The 15,933-nt window shown below is 41.2% G+C and overlaps 1 protein-coding gene across 3 annotated transcripts in view; it reads right to left on the bottom strand.

Annotated features, from left to right (window-relative positions):
- Positions 1 to 15,933, bottom strand: part of XPO4 (exportin 4) — a 92,274-nt gene that overhangs the window by 27,343 nt on the left and 48,998 nt on the right. For all 3 annotated transcript variants that reach the window (XM_065902386.1, XM_065902388.1, XM_065902387.1), the window contains 2 exons: positions 12,647 to 12,804; positions 12,273 to 12,447 (listed from right to left, as the gene is read on the bottom strand). In XM_065902386.1, the coding sequence (XP_065758458.1) occupies positions 12,273 to 12,447; positions 12,647 to 12,804 (333 nt within the window). The remainder of the gene's footprint in view (positions 1 to 12,272; positions 12,448 to 12,646; positions 12,805 to 15,933) is intronic.

Genomic DNA, 15,933 nt, shown 5'->3' with positions numbered 1-15,933 from the left:
GGTTCCATAAAGGTAGTAACATATATTCGCTTAATTTCTAAATACCAATAAAAATGATCAATTCAGTCAATTTTTCCATTACATCAGTTATTTCCTTCCACATTGCTTTCAATGCAATTTTAAACCCTATTAAACAAATTCTTTTGCACAAACATCAAAAAAGATGAAGGAGTACCGTCAGTAAACTTTAGGAAACTTTAAATTCACAAAATATTGGGTGAAGCTTTTCCATGGAATAACTGACTGGATGAGAATGCCATATTTTCTTTTTGTTCTTGGAAATAAGACTGTTGGCTCATAAATTGTTGAGCTTGGGAAAACTGATCGCGTAAAACTGTCTCAGATTTCACTTACACATCAGTTTTACCAACATTATTAGAGCTCAGAGAGCTGCTGTCTCTACATTCATCTTCTGCTTAGCACTGTGAAACATCTTATTCTGAAAATTTCTCTCTTTGATACTCTGGGCAGAAAGTGAAAAACTCTGAATTTAAAATAGCATTCAATGAAACGTTAACAACAATGACATAACATAAAAAAGATGGCATCTCAAGATCTCTTGAAAGACTGTATCATATTTTAGAAAATGCAATCAGGAAACTGAAGTCATAAAGAGTATTTATTCTATTTGTGATGATTAATTTCACTATTCCACCAACCTTGTAGGTGATTCTATCATTCTTCCATTTTCTTATTCTTTTAGTCTCTTTTTTTTATTATAGATGGGAATTGATGAGTAATGGTGAACTACTTTCTAAGATTATGAAATAGCAAAACGCTTCAAAATATAAAGCAGATCACTAAAATTCCACAATGCATTTTAGCCTTATGTTAAGATAATTACAAATATTCTTTTTGTTCTAAGGTCTCTAAGGAAGAATAAAAATAATGAAAAACTGATGATTAAATAGAGCTGTTCAAAAAGAAATCCAAAAGCTAGACTCTGGTGGAACACTGAAGGTTAAAGAGTCAAATAAAACCTATTCAGATATCATCTGTTGCCATGGGATTGAGGATCCGTGTCATTCACAACATGAAGCTTTGCAGGAGATCATTTTCCATCTTTATTTTTACCAAATATTCGGGAGCATTCCTCTGAGGAGCAGGTGTGCTTCCTCTTTTTCTCCCAAGAGCCTTCTAAGGACCTGGTTATCTCCAGCCCCTTCTAAAAAGTCAGGCTTGCGGGTACAGATACTACAGCCTGATTGTTCAGATTGCTCCTTTTCTCTAGGCTTGACTTTCTACTTTCCTCTTTCATCTAATTGCCTTCTGCAAGTTCTAAAAGATTATCTCACTATAAATATTCTTTTTATAAGCCATCAGAAGTTTTGTATGAAATAAAGCGTTATGAAAGAATACAATAAACTCTGTTATAGTTTTAATGACTAAGTTCTTTCTCTCTAGGACACATCCACTGTTAAAGGCTGCCCAATTCATGAAAGGGAAACCTTACAGAGAACAAGACACCATTTGAGGGGTTATGTGAAAATGGAGCTGATTTAAGAATGTCTGTCTAACCCGGGAGTCACTTGTGATTTGTGCATGAGAGTATTTGCTGCAGCATTACTGAAAACAATACAAACTAATTCACTGAATCATTCCCTAAGGTTCTGCATTAAAAACGATTTCTAACTCCAATTAATGACATTGGATGCTGATTATATAAAGGTATTAAATAGGTCTGGATGTGAATCAACAGATGCCAAGAAAGTGATAAATGATGGAATGTTGGAGAATTTTAATTTCATGTACTATCTGAATTGCTTTTACCAATGACCATATACCATTTTCATATTAAAACTGTATTCTAAAATAACAGTAGGAACAAAATTATAAGAAATAGGCACGTTTCATTCTAATAAATGTATTAATAGAAAAAAAAGTGACTTCATATTTGGATCAAGGAAAAAAGGAAACCTGAATACTCCCATAACTAACCAAAAAAAAATTTTTTTTTTTAATTCTTCCCCCAAAGAAAATACCAGCTTATTAAACTTACAGGTGAGATCTACTAAACTAGCAAAAAGCAAAAACAAAACAACCAATCTTACAGAGACTGATCCAGAGAAGAGGAAACAAGAATGAGAAAGACATAACTCAGGAAGTGATGTGACCCTGACACCAAATAAACCCAGCCATTCACAAAAGGCCATGACACAAGGTTGAGCTGGGTTCAACTCAGAAATGCAAGGGCAACTTTAACAAAAGAAAAATCTATAAAACCAACTGATCACACTAACAGATCAAGTAGAAACACAATTAATGACATTCAATACTCAACCATGTTTTTAAAATCTATTAGTGGGGCTGCCCTGGTGGTTCGGTGGTTAAGAATCCATCTTCCAATGTCGAGGACACAGGTTCCATCCCCGGTCAGGGAACTAAGATCTCACTTGCCTCGGGGCAACTATGCCGGCAAGGTGCAACTACCGAGGCTGCACTCTACAACAAGAGAGGCCCCCATGCAAGCAGAGAAAGCCCACATATCACAATGAAGACCTAGCAATCAAAATTTAAAAACAAACAAAAAACTTATTACTCATTCTGATAAAGGAGAGCTCAAAAACGGTTAGCAAACATTACTCCTAATGATGAACCAGAAAACATGTCTTCTATTACCAAGTGATTCAACACTGTGCCATAAGAAATGAATCATACACTAAGCATCAGAAATACAAATAGTGAAGACTGAAAAAAACAAGACTGTCATTATTCAGATGACACGATTGTCCACAGAGGAAAACTGTTAGAATCAATAAGAATTCTGAAAGGTCAGTAAATATCAGATTAACATACAAACGCCAACTTCAATTCTCCATGCCAGCAGCAATCTCAAAAATGAGATTTACAAAAGATACTATTTACAACAGCAACAAGAATGAAAGGTACTAAAGGAAAACTTATTCCTTATTGAAAGGAAATAAATTATACCTTAATTAATATGGAGAAATACCACATTTATGGGCAGAATTAATACAGTAGAGATGTCTACTTTTCACTAAAGAATCACTATAATTCCAAGCACAATCCAACTTGAAAAACTGACACAATTTTTACAGAAAATGAAAAAGCCAACACAGGTCAAGATTCCTCCTGAAAATCCAGGGTGCAGTGGGAACTGACATTATCTTAAAACAACACAAAGGTGCAAAAATAGACTAACTGACCAATAGAAGTGGTTAGTGCTCAGGAAAGATGAACTAGTATGTGAACACTAGATATATGACAGTAATAGTCTTACAAATCATTAGGAAAGGAAGGGCTATTTGATGTAAGTTGCTGGCAGCAGATGAAAATAGCAACAAAACAAAAAGACAATCTAACAAATGGGGAAAAAATATTTGCAAACCATATATTTGATAAGAGGTTAATATCCAAAATATATAAGAAACTCTTGCAATCCAACAGCAAAAAAAAAAAAAAGAACAAAAAAAACAGATGAAAGAAACAGCTTAAGAATCTGATTAAGGCTGGGAGATTAACATGGTGGAAGAGAAGGACTCGAAGCTCATCTCCCCCTCTAAATTCATTTAGACTACATCTCTATGTGGAACGATTCTCACTGAATACCCACTGGAAGCTGGCAGAAGACCTCATACAATCAAAACTGCCAGAAAGCTTATCATGTAGCTGGTATGACAAAAGAAAAAAAAAAAAAAAATCAGGGAATCAGGATGGGACCTGCGCAACAGGAAAGGTGCTCTCACCCTTCACCAGCTGGGGGAGCAGCATGGACTGCGGCGTGCAGGACAGAGAGATGGGCACACAGAGTCCTGGCCACCACCCTGCAGTCTCCAGTCTTAGTGCAGACAGACCTGGGGTGAGCACAGGGTGGGCTGTGTGGAGACAGGCCAAAGGGGCTGGAGTGTGGTCAGAGCCACAGTCAGGGGTGTGGGGTATGTGTGCGGCCCTGAGCCCAGGTCCACCGCGGGCCCCCCATCAGGGCAGAGCAGCCTAAGAAACTGAGCGGGCTCTGCAGCAGGACACAAGAGGGAAACACTACATTAATGAAACATCAGAAGGAGAAAGTAAAAAAAAAAAAAATCCTTTTAAAATCACATACAAAAAAATAAAATACTTAAGAATAAACCTGACCAAGGAGATGAAAGACTTATATGTTGACAACTATAAAAAGATGATAAAGACATAAATCTGGAAAAGACAAATGTGTTCATAGCAGCAGTATTCACAATAGCCAAGACATGGAAGCAACCTAAACATCCATCGACAGACGAATGGATAAAGATGTGGTACAGGTGTACAATGGAATATTACTCAGCCAGTAACATTCTCAGTTGGGCTGAGAGCTCACCTGTGGGCATTTTGTTATTGTTTATTTTTATCTGTATTATATATGCTATAACACAGTTGTGGATGCTGGTTCTCAGGACTCGAGAAAGACACATAAAGTGGCCAGGTAAGTGCTGGATCTGCTTTGAGCAGCAGCAGCAGAGCAGCTGGCCATGGGCCTTCAACACAAATCTCTAACCCAGAGCCAACTAAGGATGGAGGAGGGGGATCAACAAGACAGTCTCCGTCCAGAGAAACATCTGCGGACTGTCAATACACTTCACGAAGCATGTGCTTTGCAGACATCATTTGTTAAGTCTTAACACAATTTATCTTGCCAAAATAAACAGACTGGTGACATATCTTAAGAGGAACAGCATCCTCTGAGCCCATGTCTCAAGAGGAAGAAGCAATGTTCCTCACTGTCCCTCAGCATATATGTGATGCATGCTTACCGTGTTTAATCTGAAATTCTGACACAGAGAAATACAAAAAAACTGTAAAAGCCTTACTTAGAAGCTGTTTACTCTTGGAAGAGCATTCCACAGTCCATCGTACAAAGCCCTGATGTGAGACAAACCAGGATCACATCGGACACTCAGCCCCCTCCCTGAAGCAGATCTAAAATAAGCACTGCAAGCTTCCCAGAGCCTTCTGTTCCACTTGGAAACCAGCACAAGTGACTCATCAGGCAAAGTGTGAGAAATCTGGCTGATGACAATTAGCAGCTAAACTTTCAGTCTAATCAGAGAACTGAAACCTGGCCCAGCCCTGTCTCCTAATGCTTTGGCCCCGCTCCACTGCCCCTCTGGCCAGCACCCAGCAGCCGAGCCAGAGCACGTGCCCAGCGCTAACGAAGGGACCAAGCTGGACACTGCTCGCGCCCGGGGGCCCTTGGGCCCACTGCCAGCAGAGCTCTAGAGAGGCCCTGGAGCTTAGGGGGGTACTTGACCCCACTCAATTCGTCTGGGAACAGAGGGTGGAGAACGTAATTAAAACATGATATCAGCACTGACACGTCAACACCCATAATTAACTTGCGAGTGTACAGAGGGGTGAACTTGCAGCTCTCCAGCCTCAGGAAAACAGTCTGCTTTTATATCTGGTAACTATTTGAACCCATTCATGGATCACAGCTTTGTCACAGCAAGGGGCTTCCATAACCCAATGAAGCCATGAGCCATGACATGCAGAGCCACGCAAGATGGACGGGTCACCCTGGAGGGTTCTGACAAAACGTGGTCCACTGGAGGAGGGAATGACACACCACTCCAGTATTCTTGCTGCAAGAACCCCATGAACAGTATGAAAAGGCAAAGAGATATGACACCAGAAGGTGAGCTCCACCTGGTCAGAAGGTGTCCAATACGCTACAGGAGAAGGGCAGAGGCCAATTACTAATAGCTCCTGAAAGAATGAAGAGGTTGTGCCAAAGTGGAAACGGCAGTCAGCTGTGGATGTTTGGTGAGGAAAGTAAAGTCCAATGCTGTCAAGAACAATATCACATAGGAACCTGGAATGTTAGGTTCATGAATCAAGGTAAACTGTACATGATCAAGCAGGAGATGGCAAGAGTAAAGATCAACATCTTAGAATCAGTGAGCTAAAATGGATGGGAATGGGTGAATTTAATTCAGATGACCACTATATCTACTACTGTGGGCAAAAATCCCTTAGAAGAGATGGAGTAGTTCTCATAGTCAAACAGAAGAGTCTGAAATGCAGTACTTGTGTGCAATCTCAAAAAATGACAAAATGACCTCAGTTTGTTTCCAAGGCAAACCATTCAGTATCACAGTAATTCAAGTTTATGCCCTAAACACTATCCTGTATGATTATACAGTGGAAGTGACAGATAGATTCAAGGGATTAGATCTGATAGAGTGCCTGAAAAACTATGGACAGAGGTTCGTGACATTGTACAGGAGGCAGTGATCAAGACCATCCCTAAGGAAAAGAAATGCAAAAAGGCAAAATGGTTGTCTTATGAATTCCTGAAAGAAGAGAAGTGAAAGGCAAAGAGGATAAACCCAACTGAGTGCAGAGTTCCAGAGAACAGCAAGGAGAGATAAAGCCTTCTTAAGTGAACAAGCAAAGAAATAAAGGAAAACAATAGAATGGGAAAGACTAGAGATCTCAAGAAAATTGGAGATACCAAGGGAACATTTCATACAAAGATGCACTCAATAAAGGACAGAAATGGTATGTATGGACCTAAGAGAAGCAGAAGATATTAAGAAGACATGGCAAGAATACACAGAACTACACAAAAAATATCTTAATGACCCAGATAACATCAATGGTGTGATCACTCACCTAGAGCCAGAATGCTGGAGTATTAACTCAAGTGGGCCTTAGGAAGCATCACTATGAACAAAGCTAGTGGAGGTGATGGAATTCCAACTGAGCTATTTCAAATCCTAAAAGTTGATGCTGTTAAGAGTGCTACACTCAATATGCCAGAAAATTTGCAAAACTCACCAGTGGCCACAGGACTGGAAAAGGTCAGTTTTCATTCCAATCCCAAAGAAAGGCAATGCCAAAAAATGTTCAAATTCCATACAATTGTACTTATTTCACATGATAGCAAGATTATGCTCAAAATTCTCCAAGCAAGGCTTCAGCAGGACATGAACTGAGAACTTCCACATGTACAAGTTGGATATAGAAAAGACAGAAGAACCAGAGACAAAATTGCCAACATCCACTGGATCACAGAAAAACAAAGGAAATTCCAAAAAACACATACTTTTACTTCACTGACTTCACTAAAGCCTTCGATTGTGTGGATCACAACGAACTGTGAAAAATTCTTAAAGAGATGGAATACCAGACCACCTTACCTGCCTCCTGAGAAATCTGTATATAGGTCAAGAAGCAAGTTAGAACTGGACATGGAACAATGGACTGATTCCAAATTGGGAAAGGAGTACGTCAAGGTTGTATACTGTCACCCTGCTTATTTAACTTATATATGCAGGGTACATTGTGCAAAATGTCCAGTTCAACGAATCACAAGCTGGAATCAAGATTGCCAGGAGAAATATCTACAACCTCAGATATGCAGATGATACCACCCTAATGGCAGAAAGTGAAGAGAAACTAAAGAGCCTTTTGATGAGGGTGAAAGAGGAGAGTGAAAAAGCTGGCTTAAAACTCAACATTAAAAAAACTAAGATCATGGCATCCAGTCCCATCACTTCATGGCAAACAGAAGGGCCAAAGAAGAAAACAGTGACAGACTGTATTTTCTTGGGCTCCAAAATCACTGTGGACAGTGACTGCAGCCATGAAATCAAAAGACACTTGCTCCCTGGAAGAAAAGCTATGACTAACCTAGACAGCATATTAAAAAGCAGAGACATCACTTTGCCAACAAAGGTCCGTCTAGTCAAAGTTGTGGTTTTTCCAGTACTCAAATACAGATGTGAGAGTTGGACCATAAAGAAGGCTGAGCACTAAAGAATTGATGCTTTCGAATTGTGGCATTGGAGAAGACTCTTAAGAGTCCCTTGGACTGCAAGGAGATCCAACCAGTCCATCCTAAAGGAAATCAGTCCTGAATATTCACTGGAAGGACTGATGCTGAAGCTGAAGCTCCAATACTTTGGTCACCTGATGCAAAGAGCTGACTCACTGGAAAAGACCCTGATGCTGGGAAAGACTGAGGGTAGGAGAAGAAGGGGACGACAGAGGACAAGATGGCTAGATGGCATCACTGACTCAACGGACATGAGTTTAATTAAGCACACTCTGGGAGATAGTGAAGGACAGGGAAGCCTGGCATGCTGCCATCTTTGGGGTCAAAAAGTGCCTAAAACATGACTTAGCAACTGAACAACAAGAACCATTTGGACACACAGAAACAGTGGTTAATTTTGTTTATGAAAACACTGCCGAATGAAGTTTGGGGAAGAAAAGTTTCAGTATGTGAGTCTGGTCTCCTTTTAACATGCATGTGAATTTCAGATTAAAATCTAGCATGACTGTACAATTTCAACTATATGACATTTAAAGGCCACACTTTGCAGACAAGGAAAAGATCCCTGGTTGCCAGGGAGGGGTGGGCTGGGGGCAGTAAGACTCCTCTGTGTGAAACCATAATGGCAGATGCACTCATCACACATGTCCACACCCATGACCCATACAACACAAGGAACCCTGACAAAGACATGGGCTCGGGGAGCTGGTGACAGGGTAGACTGACTGTCAGGCCAGTAGTAGTCAGGTAGTCAGACAGACAGGTTCATCAACTGTCACACATGCACCCTCTGGTAGGATGTTGATGGTGGGGGAGGCTGTGTGTTGGGGGGGGCTGCAGTGGAAACTCTGTATTTTTACTCCATTTGTTATGAATCTAAAACTCTGCTAAAAAAATAAAGTGTGCATGTGTGCCTAACGTCAGATACTGTAAAAGTATACCAGATAAAACCTGGTGCCAGTGTGCTTCTAACATTTGACTGCTGTGCTGCAGACAACTCCAGCAGACCTTTTTCTACAAATAGCAAAAAACCAACGTGACAACTCCAAATCATTTTCACAAAACTGGGAAGCTCTCTCTCTGCCTGGGAGTATTGTCTTCATATATAAACGTGAGTTACCTGACTCAGTTAAGAAAAGCATTATGATCCACAGACATAAAGACTACAGTAAGTGGCTGTGGGCCATCAGCTCTCACATGGAGCCGCACCTCTAATGAAAAGCCTGCTGAACACTTGTTTCCTGTGCACAGCCAGGGGCTGCTTTCCTGCTCTCAGGAGGACTTGGGAAGGCGAGCACGCAGAACTATCGAGGTCACAGAGGGTGGAAAGGAGCCAACAGCACGGCCCGGCACCCTGACAGCACTCATTAGCAAACACGACACAAAATCATTTGGCAGAAGTAACTTGCGCAATATAAACCATGCTTATGACAACAGGGGGAAACTCCAGGTAGTTGGAAGGGGGAAAGGCACCAGGGATATACTGTAATATCTGCATGGCTGGCACACAGCTGTTCATCTTATTATTCTTCACAGTGTTTAGACACACACACACACACATTTAAGCTTTTACTTGACATGAACAAAACACTTCACAATAAGTTTAAATTTTATAGGCAGTGCCATAGCCCACAAGTCCAATGACAGATAATACATGTGTGATACATATATCAGATAATATATAGTGTAAAATAGCAAGCAAGGACATACGAAAGATTAAAGATGGAAAGAACTAAAACAGTCTGTGCCGTTGTTCATCTGCTACACTCTTTCTGGTATGCATGCATGCTAAGTCACTTCAGCTGTGTCTCTGTGACTGCATTCTTTCTGACTCTACGGACTATAGTCTGCCAGGCTCCCCAGTCCACGGGATTCTCCAGGCAAGAATACTGGAGTGGGCTGCCATTTCAGCCTCCAGGGGATCTTCCCAACCCCAGTGTCTCTTACATCTCCAGCACGGGTAGCTGGGTTCTTGAGGTTCTTAACTACTAGCTTAACTACTAGCCCCTAGAAAGGGGCTTTCCAGGTGTAGCATCGTATGAAGCAAAAAATCACAACATAGAGAAAAAACACAGAAATGTTACAAATAAAAAGTCATGATCTCTCCATTTTAAAAAGAATTTAGGGACTTCCCTGGTGGTCCAGTGGTTAAGACTCCACGATCCCAATGCAGGGGGCCCAGGTTCAGTCCCTGGTTGGGGAACTAGATCCCTAAGGTTGCAACTAAAACTTCTCATGCTGTGACTAAAGATCCTGTGGGCTGCAACTAAGTCTAGGTGCAGCCAAACAAATATTAAAAAAAAAAAAGAGAGAATTTAGAGAAGTCTCTGAATGTCAAATGTAATAGAAATTAATTCATTCTCTTGTTTTTCTAGCCAGTCCTTACAGCACAGAATTAATTTGACTTAGAGCACCCATGCATATGACAGTGTTCCTGGCCTCTGAATAAATAGTCTGAATTATAACTTTTCAGAGAATTTTTAATGTTACACTCTTAGATTAACTTTTTCCTTTTGGAAACATACATGACTTTCCAAATTCTTAACGCTAAAGAACGTATTCATCAAACACAGTGCCTGGTGAAATGAAGGCAATAGATAAACGTTCACAGAACTGGACTGACCCAGCAGCCCTCCTAAGGGCCAGTGTCGCTGGGACTTGCGCACCTGCCCTGAGGTGGCCAGGCCTCCTTACTCAAGTGTTCCCTTATGAAACCCTGGCCATTAGATCTAGTTGTTTCCAACAATAGTCTTGTAAGCAGTACCACCCTTGCCAATTTGGTTGCTATGAGTCATGGAAAGCATGAGACAAATCTTTTCCCTCTGCTTTTTTCAATGGATAACCAACTGTTTCTAACACCATTTCTTAAACGTCATAAACAGGTTAAAAGAAGTTGATTTGTTAAAAGAAAGGAAGACAGCACAATAAACATCCACTCTCTGCAAGGGCAGTCAGGCTCTCTGAGTTCCAATACTTCTATGTCAAACCTTGGCAGAAACAATGTTTTCCAAGTTGTTAGTCCCCTAGGCAAAATAAATAAATGCTCAAATTAAAAATCTGCAAACCAAAAATGTTATGTATCTTCCAACAATTTCTCTGTAAAATGGTTAGAAGATTCCTCAACCCACAGACAGACACTAAAAAGCAGCTGTGTTTCCCACACTTTCCAACACACAAATGTCTTCCTGGTCTGGCTCCGTCCCCATCAAACCACGGGGTGCCCACGGTGCAGACACAGCCACATCTGGGTTCTTCACGCTCTGACACCTCCAAAAAGGGACACTAAACACTTCCATGCATGTTGCCAGATCTCCAACAAAACAGCCGTTAGGACTTAACTCGAAATTCTGTCAAGTTCACAAATATTCTTACCCTTACAATCTTTGAAAAGGATTTACATTTCATAAAAAGAAAAATTAGTTTCAACAATAACTACTTTGCAGGGAAAAAAATCAATTACTTCCCAAGATTAATGGAGTTATTCACAGTAACGACTACACACACAGCTTTGCTGTCAAAAGTTTAGTACATGTTTTCTAAATTAAATATAAAACTTGGAAGATAAGCATTTAAAATCTGTACCAAGAAACATCTCTGAGTACTGAACTGGTCTTCATTTTAAAGTAAATTAAAATTTACTAAGGTATATTATTAAACCATAGCACCAAAAAAATTTTCAAGAGCATAGTCTAATCAAAATAAACAGGGTTACAATTATTTGAACCAAATTATAAAACCAAATTATATTTACGCAATTTTCAGGTAAGCCCAAGATTTTTAAATTCTCAAGAAACACTTAAAATTATATACAGTCACAACCATACCATAAAGCTCACAGCACCCTTTGAACTTAATCAAATAGCTTAATATTAAAATGGGCTTTCAGCATAATATTTAATATAAACATTTCACTCCATCTCCTATATTCATGTACTAAATTATTTCAACTTAAAACCTTTAAACCAGGGCTAAAGTGGCTCGGTGGTAAAGAATCCTCCTGCCAATGCAAGAGACACGGGTTTGATCTCTGATCAGGGGAAGATTCCACATGCCGAAGAGCAACCAAGTCTGTGCACCAGAACCCCTGAGCCTGTGGTCTAGAGCCCAGGATCCAAACAAGAGAAGCCATCACAATGAGAAGCTCAAGCACCACAACCAGAGAGAAGCCCCCACCTGCCACAAGTAGAGAAAAGGCCTATGCAGTCAAAAATAAATAACTAAAATTATAAGAAATAGACGAAAGTAATTAAAAATAATTACTTAGACCAATAAGGGAAGCCTGGCGTGCTGCAGTCCACGGGGTCACAGAGAGTCAGACATAACTGAGCTGAAAGTGATTTTAATCACAAATGTTTTAAAAGCCCTGTTTCCAAGCACAGATCGCCAAATAATTTGCACATATAAACAAGAACACACACCTTTAAAACAATGACTCGCTGTGAGCAGTGCTCAGCGGCCCTCACTGTGAGACGGACACCGTGTGATAAGAGGAGCCACTTACCACTTCCTCCAGTGCAGCGCTGCGCCCGAAAGAGCAGGTGAGGTGCGTGAGGCAGTTGACGAAGGACGAGAAGAGCTCTCGGGGGATGGCAGTCAGCACGTTGCGAGGGAACACGGTGATCAGGTTGCTGATGATGCTGGAGATGCCCACAGCCTCAGAGTCTTCTATCTCGATCCTACGACCCAAGGGGTGGGCACCAGCGTTAAGTGGAGCAAGGGAAACTGGTTTCCATCCACTCACTCCAAAGGCACGTCTCTGTGTGCTCACTTCACATATAACTCTACTTCATAGGGTTAAGGGGAATCACTGGTTTCTCTTCCCTCCACCACGAGCCATGCAGGAGAGCCAGGGACACTCCCAGCTGGGACACCTACCCGTTGATGGTGCCCAACAGGCCCTCGATGAAGTGGGAGAGGTAGTCCACCTGAGCGCCCTCATCAGGGAAGACAGGCCCGTGCAGGGACGCCAACTGCGCGAGGCACTGCAGCGAGTCCTGGGCCATGTCAGAATCCTCTCTGATCTTTCGATGTACCTGTTGGAAAGATGAGCTAATCCATAAAAATAAATTCCTCTTATTTAAAGGTCACGCCAAATGAAGGGAAAGAAAAATTCACTGCAGCTGATTATTTCTAGAAAACTGATTCCCAAGTTAAATTTGAAAATTGTGCCTCAGTGCACTGCTTGTTATAGGCCATGATTTTAAACGTATTAGTTTATCTTCAGTGGAGGGCTACCTACATTGTGAAAACTGAACTGTCTCCAGTCTATTGTGACAAAGAGAGAAACAGATGCTGGCCAGTCAGGCACACTGCTCCTTCTAAAAACAGCAAGGACGACAGTCGCCTGTATTATGCTAACTATGCCTCACCCAGGCTCCTGCTAAAGTTAGCGAAGTTCAGGCAGGAGTGTACAGATGGCACTCCGGTGGACACAGACAGTCACACTCAGAAAACCAGCGCATCCCTCCAACCCTAGGAGCGCGCTCATTCAGACAACACATAAACAGTCTTCCATTAACTCTGAGACTGCCTACAAGTTGTCCCAATCTCATTTTATGCTACATCATTGCAATTAATAAATTAAAAAAAATTTACTTTTAGATTATATTTAAGTTCACTTTGAACCTCATCTAGATTTTACTTCAGTTCTGCAATATTTATCTGAAATACCTGGCATACAGCATTCTGATGAAGGTCATTAATGTTCTCAGAGTTAATAACCAAAACCACCCAGGAAAACGTGTTCAGAGAACTCACAGGAAACTTCTCGTCTTAACCCACCACACTTACTATGGCCATCTTCTACTTTCCACAAGCATTTCACTTTTCTAGCCCCCTTTCTCCTACACAAACCTCTCTGCTTTCTGAATGTCACAATGTATACATTTATTCTCCATGGGTTTCATGTTATTTCACTCTGACTCTACAAATCACTTACAAGTTATGTGAAGGTAGAATGTTTCCCAAGTATGGACTGGCGCAGGGTTGGGACACTGAGCACTTACACAACCCCAGTTCTCAGATGGATTCCACTAGCCTTCAATTCCCGAGCTTCTTAAGGTTCTAAGAAACTTAAAATATTAGAAACTTACCACAAGTCACAAAATTAATTTATCTACTGACATGTTACCCTCTCTGGTTGAGAAAAGGGGTTGGCAACCCACAGCCCATGGGCCAGACCTGGCTTCCTGCCTGTTTCTGTGTGGCCTGTGAGGTAAGAATGGTGTTTACCTTTGCATGTGGCTGGGAAAAACAAAACTGAAGAATGATACAGTATTTCAGGACATATGAAAATTACACAGAACTCATGACTTAACAGCTTTCAGGTCATTTTTGCTGTGTGCTTGTCTTCGGAGGGTAGAGTAGAAGCTGCCTTGGAGAACTCACGACCTGCGAAGCCCAGCAGCTCACCTGGCCAGGCCCTCCCTGGTCCAGAGCAACACAGTGTTTTTAGAAGTATATCCGGTGTTTTATATAAAGTTGATTAAAAGTACGATGCACAAGGGCATATATACACTCTACTTCAAGAACTTCTGAACACAACTATTCTCAAGCGCCTTATCTGAAGGCTGTAACTACATTTCTATCATTGTGTTTTTTAACCGTATCAACATTTAAATGTGACAGACAGCACAGTCTGGGGCCCCAGAGGGCTGCTTCATCAGCCAAGTGGTCGCTCGACCCTGGTCTAGAGATGAGGAAGCAAAAGAAATAACCAATGTGGACCATGTCATGATATAAATAAAATAAAATAAAATAAACCATCCCCAAAGCCTGACTTCACTGTTCGGGTTTATCTTTCCTGAAACATGAACCACATGTTCACGTAAAGCACATGATAAATCAACGACTGATTCTTATGGAAGATGTAGATTCCTGCCCTTCTTCCATCACACAGGAGCTCTACCATACTACGTTACACAACTTAAGACCCGAATCCAACACCTGAATAGGGGAAAACAGAGGGATAAAGAAAGGCTAAGTCCAGCCAAAGATCCAGAGAGGTGAGTGGAGAAGCAAGACAGGAAATACAGAGTAAAGAAAGGCTCATGAGTAAGCCGCTGGGCTCTGTGGAGACACAGGCAATCAAAGATGTCTGTGGGCCTCCAGTCAAGTGCCTGGTGAGGCATGGGACCAGAAGGCTCTGGGACTGAACACAGACAAGGAGTGGGGCGAGACGGGCGATGAGCAGAAGACAAGTACAAGGAGATCGCACACGGCTGCAAAGCTGAGAGCTGAGACGGGACCACCAGTTTCCACACAGCAAGCAGTGTGAAGAAGAGACCACGTGGAAGATCAGAAAGGAAAAACTAAGGAGAGGGGCTTCTCCAACACCTAAGGGAAAGGAGAAAACGGGATCAGTCGTCAACCTGCAAGGGTCGGAAGGCCATCCAGCCCCCTGAACCCAGAAGGGCCACATCCAGGTCTTGAGGCTATGACACAGTACATGCAAGTGCAGCAATCCAAACCTAGAGAAAAGGGACAACCTGTGGAAAAATGCTGGAAAGAGGCAATAAATTCACAGAACTGAAACTTAAAAAGTAAACTTAAAAAAAAAAAAAAACAAGATTAGTCACTGACATTTTTCTAACAAATGACAAAATTACAATTATTCATAAAGTGCATACGTGAATGTAACAGACCACAGACACAAAACTGTTAAAATAACAAAGCAAAAGGGTTAATTCTCAAGGCTGAGTGATTGCCCATGGTGGCTCCCAGCTGACAGGGGCAGCTGCCGCCGTGTCTAGACAGCTGTTTGGGCCAGGAGCCACTTCCAGCACTGCCGGAAAGTTTTCTACCTGATCAAAAACTGTTTTCAGTCAAATGAATAATACAGAGAATTGAACTTGGATCCACATCAAAACAATTTCTGCCCGAGGAGGCAGGCAAAAGAGTGTTAAAGTGTAGTTACAATCACCTTTGATACTGATACTGTTTTTACCCATTACTTCTTGGATTTACAGGATAAAATGCAAGGTAATACTCAGTTTGAACATTTCCACAGAAAAATATTTTTATGTACACCGAGCGACAAATAACCTTGTTCTCGCTTTTTTTTTAATATATACTATATGCCTACAATATTTTAAATGCTGTATAAATAGGCAAGCAGTTGTAAGGCTGGTGACTAGCATTTTTAAAACAAATGAAAAGGTAAA

This window comes from Muntiacus reevesi, chromosome 11, assembly GCF_963930625.1.
Source record: "Muntiacus reevesi chromosome 11, mMunRee1.1, whole genome shotgun sequence".
In the NCBI taxonomy this organism is placed as follows: Eukaryota; Metazoa; Chordata; class Mammalia; order Artiodactyla; family Cervidae; genus Muntiacus; species Muntiacus reevesi.
Note: the sequence above shows the minus strand (reverse complement) of the source record. Positions and strands in the feature narration are given on the sequence as shown.